This window comes from Schistocerca americana, chromosome 2, assembly GCF_021461395.2.
Source record: "Schistocerca americana isolate TAMUIC-IGC-003095 chromosome 2, iqSchAmer2.1, whole genome shotgun sequence".
NCBI lineage: Eukaryota > Metazoa > Arthropoda > Insecta > Orthoptera > Acrididae > Schistocerca > Schistocerca americana.
The window spans coordinates 735,949,374-735,962,751 of record NC_060120.1 but is presented as its reverse complement, the minus strand read 5'-3'; the positions used below and the strand labels follow the sequence as shown (position 1 = coordinate 735,962,751).

Below are 13,378 nucleotides of genomic sequence, written 5' to 3'. Positions count from 1 at the left end.
ATCAAATTAGAATGTGTTCAAAAATGTTCAAAAACCGACAGGGATGCGCTTCAAAGTCATATGAATAATCGATAGACTAACGTGCACTGGATGCCAGTCGCTTTGTGAAATAAGGATTTTTCCCCCCTCAAGAATAAGAATTTGCACCCACCCACACCTAGATTTGGACCTGCTGCGCATGCCTGAATCTGGCAGCTTGGGCGCCCCAGTAAAATTTTTCCCGGTACTATCTAGCTGCTTGCTGCGATTGCTTACACAGCCAACAGCCACATTTCTGTAGCCAGAAGGGGGAGAAGAATCTAACGTAAACAGTTGTGACGTCACGCTCATAGGAGGCCCTTTGTTGTTACGAAGCACTGCATAGTCTTCCTATGGTCTTTGACACATTTTGCTGTTGGTAGACGCTTGTATGAGCGCTGTGTTTTGTTGCTGTATCTGGCGCATTTCCTATGCAATTTTAAGTTTTATTTTCGTTTTTTCTCTAATTCACATTTTATTGCTGCGGTATTATCTGCAGTAGCGGGATACAGTAATATTCTTTGTTAGAGTATCGGTTCTTACCAGTCAAAACTACAAAAATTTAACTGAAAACAAAATCAATGAAAAATTCTCGGAATTCTAAAAAATTCCCGGGTTTTTCCTGGACGTCCCGGTTCTCCCAGGTCGTATACACCCTGTAACAATCTGTTTATTATTCTTTACTATGTAGGTTGCACCCGACAATGTGGCTTTAGGCCACGAAACCAGTTCCATTTCAATAAAACAACAATATTAATGGCTATGAATGGACTTATTCTTAAAATCATGCCTTTCAACAGCTGTGGATGCCCAGAGTATAAAACACTTTGTAATGATCTCTTTGTTGTTCCTGTCTGCAACTCAATTTATCATCTTTACAACTGAGTGGCAATCTATCCTTTTACTTGTATTGTTGATATTCCAACCTAGAGTTTTTATTGTCTGAAATCAACAATAACATCTTTAAACATAGTAAAAGCCCAAGGTGCCCCACTAGTACTTTGTTTCAAGTTGGACAACAGCCACTTACTATCCACTTATGCCATAACCACCATTCTCTTCATTTACCAAGTGAAAACTGTATCTCCACCCCCATTAGATGTAGATGTAGATCTTTCCGTCCCACAATCCCCCTTGACCTGCTTTAGCCCTTAATTTGCAACTGCCTCTGACCCCTTTCTTGTCATAACTGTTACCATTCCATTTACAATCCCTCTCCCACCATCTTTCCACATAAACACCAACCACTTCGATACTTTTCTTTATTACCCAACTTTGTTCATATTGTGTACAGCTTCAGGTTATAAATTTAGTGCAACTGAAGGCATACAAAAATACTATCTGTAATTGAGAATCATATTTAGAAGAGGCAGAAGTTGCAGGCTTCAAGTACACATATTGCTATCCTCATTAAACACCTAATCACATTATAAGGCCCTTTTTTTTATTATTAACTGCCTCTTCTAAATATGATTCTCAATTACAGATAGTCTTTTTGTATGCCTTCAGTTGCACTAAATTTTAAACCTGAAGCTGTACACAATATGAACAAGTTTTTATGGTGCACATTTATCAGTGCTAAGACTCATTAGTCAGTTAGTTCAGCCTGGAAGGTATACAGATAAAATATCAGTAAGAGAAATGAATTTTCTGGGACTGTATTCCCAGAAGGTAATGGTTCACACAGTCTTATTCTTTAGTCAGGAATGTTGTAATGAAAAGGAAAGATGTACGATTTTACTTTCATAACCCTTGAATGATTTGGGAAATATCTTCCAAATCTAGAAAAACTGTGCATGAAGAAATGTGCAAGTGGAGCTGTGTAAGCTTTAGCTGTAAATATATTGTTCAATGACTAAATCCAAAGACACATTTGTCAACTACGTTTATCAGCCAATAGACTTGGAGAACGAAAATATATATCACAGCAAGCAACTACAAAAATCATTTACTGAAAAAATAAATTATTTTTCCAGCTTTATGAAAAACAAAAGCCATATTCTTATAAAGAAAAAGTTTACAAAAGCTGAAGCAAGAGAATGTTATTTGCACAAAATTACACTTTGTGCAATGAAAATTATAATTCATTTAATTAAAAGTTTTTCATGTTTCAATATAAGGATAAATCTTTCAGAAAAAAAAAAAGTTTTATCTAAACTACATACTCCGTTAAATTTGTTGGCTGGAAAGTAACAAATATATTTAGATCAAAAAAGGACTAATCAATGGGATCATATTCACTACAGATGTTTTAAAAAGAGCTAGCTACTCCAATGTATTCTTGGGCACTGCTGTGTAATAAACAATTAAACTATGGAATTTCACTTTGTTTCTTCTACTAAGGATTATTAATTTGTTTCACATCACTAAATTTACAAATTTAATGCCAATATATGACACTACTATACATGTCTGACTTATGCTTGAAACATGGACCACTGCATGCAAGAAAACAGTGCAATATGTGTTGGTGATAGTAAGTAGCATATACAAATTTTAAAAATGGCATCCCTTACCTCATCATGATACTGGACTTCAAGTAAAGCTCTGGAACTAGCCAGCTCCTGCATAAGGTGTTCAGCTTGCTTCAATATGTCGTCACGCGATATGACACGTTTACGTCTGTCGAGTCGTGGAGTTACACGTTCCTGGGAATCTGAATTGCTAAGTTCTGGTGTCGAATCCAGCAACCGCTGCAGTGCTCGGTCACGGTCGAAGGAGGTTGCATAGAAAAGTAGCTGACGTGTCTCAAACGGAAAAAGAAAGGGGCTGAAACAATGAAAAGTAATTTAAAACGCGTTCACACATTTGGTGTCAACAAACCTGTAGGCAAAAGCATTATTACTAAGAGCATAATCGTGGCCAATGGGAAGGAGGAGGACCTTTTTTTTTAAGCACTAAGTAGCACTGTGCGTTACTTGGCGCTCATTTTTTAAAGCCTGTGTTTCTGTAAAGTAACGCTAGTCATTCACTCACTTGCACTTTGTCAGCTGTAAATACAACTCTGGATCTTTAATGTACTGGTGTGTGTGTGTGTGTGTGTGTGTGTGTGTGTGTGTGTGTGTGTGTTTGGGGGGGGGGGGGGGGTTAGAGCTACTGGACTCTGCCACAAGTTTTTACAAAAAATTCATGAGCAGAACAGCTTGAATTTAGTGTAATTATCAACATAAGTTTGAACTGGTTTTTTACTGCTGCTGCTGCTGCTGCTAGGGGCGGCTTAATGTTGGCAGCCTCTGAGAGAGAAATTAATATCTTTCAACTACAGCCAATTCTCTCTTCCTCTGGCAGCACCAGTAAACTCGCCAAGTTACTGTGGACAAACAGTACTAATATCGCAGCCGCCGCCGCCGCCGCCGCCACCGCCACCACCACCACCACCACCACATTATAATGAGTACAATGGGATTTGAATTTTGGATGTTACTTCCTGATTACTTCCTGTACCACATGCCTTTTCTGAGATAAGACTATGGTAGGCACTACTACTGTGCAGCACCAGAGTATCTATCCTTTGTTTTTCCATGTTCTTTATCCTTCACTGTGGAGGATTCTTTAGGTACTTTTTTCAACAGCTTTAGATATAATGAAATATCAAAAACTTTATGCCATTCAGCCTTGCTCTAGTAATTCTTGATTCTAGCTGACACTGTGAGTAAAAAAACTTGCAACTTTAGATGTTTAGATTGCAGGAGGGGTCATAATGGTAACACAAATGGTGAGCCATCCTCCCTCCCTGTTCAATCAACATTTTGGTTGGTATTGTGGAGACGGTCACCATGTCATAGGCACACAGTAGCATATTTTATCAAGTATTAGCAACTTCGGCATCCATTCAGATCTCGCTATACGGTGATGCTTTTCAATGTGAGAACTAAACAAACCATGTCTCCTGCTGCTGATGACATACGCTTTAGAGTGCAGTGTACTTAACAAGGCAGATCTGAGCAAGTTACAAGCATGCGAAATGATCAGTCTTGCATAAGACTATAAGAAAGAGAATTAGAATTTTTCAGAGAAGAAATTCAAGTGGATCTGTCAATGACAGAGAGAGTATTGCACAGGTCAAGTGGTTTGGCCATGTGAAGAAGATGAAAACAATATCTATATAGAAATGTGCCAGGGGAAGACCAATAGGATAACTCAGAAAAAGATGGCTGGATCAGATTAAGGAAGTTCCAAAGTTTAGAGGAAAAAACTGGAGAAATGTATCAAGACAAGAAGTATGAAGTGTGCTTTTTAACAAAGTAACATTTTGAAATAAAAATAAAGCAAGTAAGTTTTTCTTAGGAATTTTATTTTTTGATGAAAGCCTGTTCTTTGGTCTACTTTTCTACATAACTCCCATCAATATTAATATGCTTATTTATATTGCAACCAGCCCTGAATACCATCCTCATAGATATCTGTTAACTGAGCATAACTTTCTATAAGGATGCAAGGAAGATGAAAACAATGAAAGCAACAGCAGAGCATTCATCACCTGAAATTCTGGGCAAGAAAAGGTACAACAAATGAGGAACAAAGAGGGGCACATTCCAGCATTATTCAATATGCATACATATACAGGCTTATTATCAATGGATACCCTGCTTTAAAGAAAATCAATTTCAGCATTCAAGAAGTGCAGTTCTTTAATGGAAGTTAATTTTTTTTTTTTTTTTTTTTTTTTTTTTTTTTGAAATCTTTGTTTTCAGCACAAAACATTTTCATCTCCATTTTTATCAGTGAAATAAGTGATCCAGCAGCCTGGAGAAAATTTAACTTAGCAAGTAAAAGGTAGCCATCACACACACACACACACACACACACACACACACACACACACACACACACAAGTGCACGCAACAGCCTTTAGGGCTGCTGAAAGTACAGGGTGATTCAAAAAGAATACCACAACTTTAAAAATGTGTATTTAATGAAAGAAACATAATATAACCTTCTGTTATACATCATTACAAAGAGTATTTAAAAAGGTTTTTTTCACTCGAAAACAAGTTCAGAGATGTTCAATATGGCCCCCTCCAGACACTCGAGCAATATCAACCTGATACTCCAACTCGTTCCACGCTCTCTGTAGCATATCAGGCGTAACAGTTTGGATAGCTGCTGTTATTTCTCGTTTCAAATCATCAATGGTGGCTGGGAGAGGTGGCCGAAACACCATATCCTTAACATACCCCCATCAGAAAAAATCGCAGGGGGTAAGATCAGGGCTTCTTGAAGGCCAGTGATGAAGTGCTCTGTCATGGGCTGCCTTTTCCCTTTGCACAAACACCCATTCTCTGTAAACTGTTTATACCAACGTTTAGTACACCACCTATCAGGAGGTTTAACACCATACTTCGTTCGAAATGCACGCTGAACAACTGTCGTCGCTTCACTTCTGCCGTACTAAATAACACAAAAAGCTTTCTGTTGAGCGGTCGCCATCTTAGCATCAACTGATGCTGACGCCTAGTCAACAGCGCCTCAAGCGAACAAATGTACAACTAAATGAAACTTTATAGCTCCCTTAATTCGCCGACAGATAGTGCTTAGCTCTGCCTTTTGTCGTTGCAGAGTTTTAAATTCCTAAAGTTGTGGTATTCTTTTTGAATCACCCTGTACTTACTTTGTGTGATCTCCATGCCTGACTTATTTTAATTCTGGATTTCCCATTATCCTGATGAAGTATAATGGAAGCTGTGGCATCTAACAGAGGTTGAATCAGTGCTATTTTTCTGAAAGACTATCAGTACAGATCTTGTTCAATTCAAGTAAAAAGATTTCTGAATATCTATGAATCCCAGATGAAGTGGTAATTCACATTTTTCTCTTATTTTTATGACAACATTTACAATTTGAAAGTGATCCACTGTAATACATCCATTTCTAATGCCTGCTAGTTCCTCAGATTGATTACAATCCAAAGCTTTTCAAGTGTGGAAAGTGATTATTTTAGTGAATACCTGCAAGATTATGTGGAGGAAACTGACAGGTCTGTAGTTTTTAAATATACTGTTTGTCTCCTTTCATGTGTAGTCTGTAAATCCTTCACATTTAACCCTTTCCTTTGAAGTGTGATCATTCTAGGTGCCTTTCCTTTCTTTACAACTTTGACAGTTTCATATATCTGTTCTGGCATCACTTTTGGAGAGGCCTTACTCTTATTATTAACTATATGTGTTCCTGGATTTAGCTCTTTTCATTGTTTTCAATTGTTCATTTAAAAAATTTTAACAATTCCTTTCCACATTGCATTAAGGCACAGCTGATCAATCATGTTTAATTCAACATATTCTTTCATGTTATTATTGTCCTTGTCTTTAAACTGTTGCTTTCACTTTAATCATTTTCTTCTTCTATTTGAGATTTTTTTATTCCACTCTAAATGAACGAACCCACATTTTTTTTTTTTTTTATGTTTGCTCAAGTACTGCCCATTATGTCATTATGAAATACTACAATAAATGTTTATTGGCTTCAGACTACTAAAGGAAGGCAGACATGTACTAACACATAACAATACGCAAGGTTTTGGTGAGAGTGTATTACACGAACAAAAATCACATGAACTGAGTACCAGTACAGCACTCGTGGCTGCCACATCGCGGTCGCGAAGTGGGGCCAAGGCAGTTCCAAATAAGTTTTATAGTCTTGACGATAATTTATGGATTTGTAGTTTTAGGGTGACGATGTCCACTATGGACAAATAGTAGTTACTGTTATTCTGAAGAAGGTTGGGTTATCCCGACTGAAACCTGGGTAAATTCTAGATAAACGGTGCAACTGATGCTGTTAATTATTAAAAGTGAGATGACTTGGGTCCAGCATGCTGGGGGAGATATCTTAACTACTCCTCCCTTAACAGTAGTTTAACTAGCAGCAATGGAAAATTATGTAACATATCAACTGTCTGTATGTTGTTTGGTAACATTTTAGGTAAATAACCTGGAAGACCATGCTTGGCACGGAGAGCCAGAAGGGGCATTCCACCATGATATGAGCTACTGTCTATAAGGCTCTGCAACCACAACATGAGGGTACTTCTCATTACATAATTTAACTATGGATAACCTGGTATGACCGATGTGGAAGGAACATAAGATGGTGGACTTCTTCCAGAAGGAACAGAAGGAGGAATGCAGATGGTAGACTTCTTCCAGGAGGAACCGATGGGGAATGTTAAACAGCCATAGTTTGTGTGATAGATAGAGCAGTACCCCATCAGATGATGATCCATGCCCTCTCATACCTGCACCCCAGATTGCCAAAGTAAATGTTGGGCAATCAGTCACTTCTGTAGCCATTCTGTCAGCCAGTTTGTTTCCAAAGTACCATCATTATGTGTGACATAAGAAAGACGCCTGATCAGGTAGTATGATTATGGTCAGAGAGAAGAACATGAATAGCAGATAACCACAGGGTGAAAAGAATACCTTTGATCAATAACTGGGTGACTGCTCATTGAGTCTCTACAATGCAATGTGGTTGAGGGTAGTCTGTTTAGTCTTTGTTGATGGCATCATCTGCTCCATAAAATTACTATGTTCTCACCAACAAATGATGTTCCCGAATGATGGAAGAAATAAAAGCATCTCTTGTACAGTCCAGGTTTTGGAGCTTTCAGTATAAATGACAGTAGCACCCTGATATTCCTATAGAACAGATGCTGAAATGTCATGAGAGTGAAAAAATTTGTCCTTCAAATAAATTGGTTCCAATTTGTGGGCTGAGTAGCAACTGAGGTGGTGAGCACACTATAAGGGTGGTTGATTGAGGTCCCAGTGGATGGTCTTGAGACACATTCCAATTGGGAAACCCACAAAAGCCCCCCCTCCCTGTTGGAAGGTATCTGGTCCAGCATGGTAATGGTAGTAAGTGGAAGAGTTCTGTAGAAAGGAGGATTAAAGTTCCAGCCACACAGGCAACTGCAGCAGAGGTATCTCTGACAACCTCATTGATACGCCATGGTGGAGAGGGAACAGTGGTAACAGCAGAGGTATACAACTGCCAAGTTAACTCAATGCGGCAGTTGGTCTGTCGGGGGTCACAAAGAAGAGAGAATCACCAAGAAGTGACTGCTGTCACAAAGATCAGTCTACAGTGCCCAATGCAGTGAAACCATGAGATTGGGGGAAGAGATTCCCAAACTGATAGCCAAAAAGGGGTCATATATGAGTGCCATCATTGAAAAGACACAGATCAAAACCGGGAAGAAGTTGGTCAGCCAGAAGGCTTCTACCCTATCAGAAAAGCTGTTACTCCTCTCTACAATGGCTGGTGTGCATTGAAATGGCCAAACAGAAGCGCAGGGTGGGTGAGCTGCACTGGGGAGGGGTGCAGTAGCAGACAACTGTCAAATTAAAGAGGTCACCACCTCAAAATTTGGACATGCTCTGACTGAGGGTAGCCAGACATACATTGCAAATAATAATCGCTGGGCTTATTCCCAATTGCACAGTTACTGCTTCCAATAGTGAGAAATCCACTCACTGCTGACAACTGTATGAAACAAAATAAAGACCCATCTACATGCTCTCTCAAGGTCAGTACAGTTCTGATGGAAGGCATAGTAACCTTGAAGGGGTGATGAATGGTCACTGGTTGAAAGAGTTTCTTGGAGAGCAACACAGACTGCAGGACAGGAGGAGATTCGTTATTGCAGTTCTGGCATGTGACAGTAATATCCAGTGCCATTAAACTGAATTATCATGTTAATGAAATCCTTGTTAAGCAAGGAGAGGCCAAGAGGAAGGTGAGGACCCAAGATCAGTGTCACCATTGCGGACAAAACAATACTGACACATATAAGTTCCAACTCCACTTTCACTGTGTGTGTGTGTGTGTGTGTGTGTGTGTGTGTGTGTGTGTGTGTGAGTGAGTGAGTGAGAGAGAGAGAGAGAGAGAGAGAGAGAGAGAGAGAGAGAGAACATGCACATGTTGTGTGGGGTGGTGAGGTGGCACCTGGGGGTCACTGCAGTAGTCTTCCAGAGAAAGCGTTTTCTACTGTGAGCCCCATCACCAGTTGATGTGGGAAGTCTAATCCCCTGAAGATGGTGCTGCAGGATTTTTTATTTATTTATTTTTTTTTTTTTGGGGGGGGGGGGGGAGGTTGGTGGGGGCTGTGACCCCCGTTATGAGCTAATTTGTTTGTGTGACTACTAGATGTTGACACTGAGGAAATGGAGGGAGTAAGTACTTGGAGTACTGATGACGTCATGGCCATGGTATAGACAAAATTCAATACCATTGGGACAGGATCAAAGTGATCATACTTTTTCCAGGCTTCAAAACAGAAAGGTGATCAGAGTCCAAGTTTCTGTATTTTACATTACTTAACTAAGATAGCACACTTCTGGGATTATCTGCACAAATAACACAGAATGATGGTTGCTCACTTGGGGAGTTTTCATGAAGCAGATGACCAGTCTTTGCAAACCGGGCAGTTTGTGTACAGTGGGAACACACATGCCCAATGTCTTGACATTTAACAAACCACATCACAGATGGTAAATACAATTTCATACATCAATGGTAAGTTTATCAGGAAGCGAATTCTCTCAAAATGCTTCAGTGTCAACTTTGTTGTCTGGTGGGTCTCAATGCAGATGACGTACGAAGTGGACCACTCGCTTCTCCAAGTTTTCAAATAATTCCTCATCTATTTGCAGTAGTAAGTGTTAGTGAAAAATTAAACCCTGTACCACATTCCAGCTCTTATAGAGTTTTACAGTGACAAGTACATCACTAAGGCTCCTGCAACATACTAATAATCAGGGTTGGATAGAAGTGACTTAATTATGACAGATCCACTTCATAATTTAGTGAGGGAAGAGAATTTCCAAATATATTTTCAATATGATCTACAGGGAATATAGACTAAGTAATCTGAAAGGACTCTCCATCAGTCTGGGCACAAATCCAGAACTACAGACAGTAAGTTTTCCTATATGCTTGATTTTGCTTTCCACCCACAGGGTGGCCAACTCCATTCGACGGATCTCCCTAAAGCAAGTGCAATAGCTACCTGGGCTTGATGACCTTGATGGCCACTGCCTGCATTCCTGGTGCCCACAAAAGGACAGGTATCTACATTCCAGCATGCATGGAGACATAACAGGCTTGGTGTAAATAGGGTACTGTGTGACCTCTATGCACTGGGCGCTCTATGATTGAGTGTAATTTCCTATGTGGCACACTGATTGTCAAGACTAGTAAAAATACAAGCTGTACATCTGAGTTCTCATGGTTGCCTGTTCTGAAATGTAATCTGATGCTTCATAGTTGAATTTACAGGTGTGTCCATGCATATGACACATATCCTTCTGAAAACTGTTCCCGATTAGCTGTCTCTGGCTCTCCATCCTCTGTGTTACAACAAAATGTACCGACGTTTTTTTTTTCTGTTAATTTCCCTTCTACATCCAGGGCCAACTTCTTTTATATAGTAGTTCTACTACTGTTCAGTCTTTTGAGTAGAGTGCTCCTGATTTCTCCACTTACTTGGTTATACAGTTATGTGTAGTCAGAGTGTGTCTTAGCAACTTTTTTGATACAAGAAAAGAATGGACGTAAAAATAGTTTTGGCCTCAGGTGGCACAGTAGAGCTAGAAATTTCAGTTTCAGCTGAGAAGTTATTGCTTATCTTGAGAAGTTATTGCTTATCTTGAGAAGTTATTGCTTATCTTGAGAAGTTATTGCTTATCTTGAGAAGTTATTGCTTATCTTGAGAAGTTATTGCTTATCTTGAGAAGTTATTGCTTATCTTGAGAAGTTATTGCTTATCTTGAGAAGTTATTGCTTATCTTGAGAAGTTATTGCTTATCTTGAGAAGTTATTGCTTATCTTGAGAAGTTATTGCTTATCTTGAGAAGTTATTGCTTATCTTGAGAAGTTATTGCTTATCTTGAGAAGTTATTGCTTATCTTGAGAAGTTATTGCTTATCTTGAGAAGTTATTGCTTATCTTGAGAAGTTATTGCTTATCTTGAGAAGTTATTGCTTATCTTACATTTCAGATACGTGAAGTGTATAACAGAAATTGTGGTTCATCTTACTACATGTCTACAATGCCGTTTGTTCTTAGGGCAAGGAATTGTTGTAAAGTAAATGAATCGGAGTCTGTGTTTCAAATGCAGGTAGTAGGATTGGAGAGGATGTGCCTGCTCTTTCTCACTACAGAGAAAACCTCTGACACGTTAAAAGTTCGCAAAATAGTGAAGTAAAACTATGAAGAAGAAACTGAAGCCAGATAATCTCATAAAAACTTCACGAAATATTAGATGCATAGACAAGTGAGCCATGAATGCTGGATATTTTGCAGGGAATTTAGTTCGGCATCACATTTATACGTAGTAACTGAGGAAAGAACAATCAATTAACAAACACAAGACCTGTTTAGAAATAATAAATCCTCGAATGAAAAATATAATCCAATACAGGCTGTAGAACAGTATGACCTTTTTGATGTGTGAAAACCTATTAGCAACTCATATCCTGTTCCTATGTTCACCAATTTTTGCATCCATCAATAAATGCTTAAAGCAGAGTTTACTTGAAGAAAACAGTGTGTGTGACTATCATAAAAAGTATGTGGTATTTCTACAGGCTTAAGAGCAGTTGCTTGTGGATCTGATTAAAAATCAATTTTCTTAATAAAGTGTTAAAACAACATTTAGAATTTTTTGATCAAAATGGTAATTAAAGGAATTGGACATGGGGAAGTTTTTTGAAAACTAATTTAAAGAGCTCTTGGCAAATGGGCCACACCCATGTTTCTGCTGCTTTTCACATGTCAAATGTTGTACAGTATATCTTTCTCACTCCAAACTGGCAGCCCTGTCAGAAGATATACTTTGCAATGCTCTTAGGCTTTCCCTTGCATATCTTTGGTTTTTGGATGTGTTGTTTATACAGTTTGAGCAGTTTCTATTTTGTCATTGTTGAAGTTGTTTGGGCGCTGAAAATTGTAAGTTTTACGGTAATCTGTTTATTTTGCCATGAAGTTGAGACTTTGTAAGCACATATACAGACTAGCTAGATACCAGGTCAACTCCAAGTGCCTCAAGACAGAAGCTCAAATATTTGGAGACCCAAAGTGGCACTTCTAAGAGAAGTTATCAATACAATATGACTAAATGTGATTATGTAACTACTGATCTGAGTGCTTTGTGTAGCTTCTAATGGATGTGGTTCTGTAGGAACTCTGTGGAGAAGGTGGTACTAAAATAGAAGAAGAATTTAAAGGCATGAAAGGTGTGGTCAGTTAACTTCAAATGGTTTTATTTCTGTGGAGCAACTAAAACTGAGTATTCTCTAGGAATGTGTAAAGGAAGAGTTTATAATTCAAATATTGGACTAGTGTAAAGAATGAGGAGTACTAGGCAGAGTAGAAGAGCAATCTGAATATTTTACACCATCCTGGATTTGCAACAAGGTTTGAGAAGTGTACCCAGTTACTTCAGCTAAACATGTGTTCTTAAAGCAACTACAGAGGCCAAAGTAAGAAGTAACAAGAAAAGGTAGTTAAAAGACGAGGAACACATAATCCAAGATTATGCAACTGGAATGTATATAGATCTAATATATTGAATTGAAATTCCAAGAATTAAATTTTGTGACACGTTTATTTTATTTACAAAAAAATCTGACCTAGAGGCCTGAAATTTTTGAACGTTTCAGGGTACTATTAGGAGAAAAATAGGCTACAGACTTTAACATACTATCAACAGAAAGAAAACTATATACAGATTAATAATTAAAAAGTAACCTTAATTACTTTTATCAGATGTAAATATTTCTAGAATAAAAACTTGTGACTGAAACAACACGATTGTAATCTACTTTTTCGACAGACATATCAACATGTACTTAAATTCCAACCATCAAGTAAGATAGATAGTCAGTGCATAAATTGGAAGTACGTACTGGCAAATAAAAATGTAGTTTACTGATCTTCAAGAAAATTTTAATAATATCAATATGGGAACTAATATGTTTAACTGTACCTGATATTATGATAATGTTCAGCAAGAACACTTCTATTGTTCTATAATTTTCATCATAATATAGTGTGTTTATGATTGGTTGTGACTTTTGAAATCTGGCTAAATAGAGGCAATGTGACGCCACTGACCAGTAAACATCAACGGTGAGTGGTTTTTCCTTCTGCACTGCCTGCATTTCAGTTGGTAAAATGTCCCCGTTGCCATGATGTAAATACACAGTACCACATGGTGTCACACATCAGATGCCATCGATGTTCATCAGCTCTCACTCGAAAAGGGTATTCTTTGGCATTCAAGTATTCTCAGGGTTGCCACAAATTTCCCCAAGTGAAATTCCCCGATATTTTCCTGATTTCCAGGCGAGTTTTAGCA

The 13,378-nt window shown here is 38.4% G+C and overlaps 1 protein-coding gene across 4 annotated transcripts in view; it reads right to left on the bottom strand.

Moving 5' to 3' along the window:
• LOC124594785 (E3 ubiquitin-protein ligase TRIP12) overlaps nucleotides 1-13,378 on the bottom strand; it is a 232,545-nt gene that overhangs the window by 16,378 nt on the left and 202,789 nt on the right. For all 4 annotated transcript variants that reach the window (XM_047133192.1, XM_047133195.1, XM_047133193.1 and 1 more), the window contains exon 29: nucleotides 2,535-2,787. In XM_047133192.1, the coding sequence (XP_046989148.1) occupies nucleotides 2,535-2,787 (253 nt within the window). The remainder of the gene's footprint in view (nucleotides 1-2,534; nucleotides 2,788-13,378) is intronic.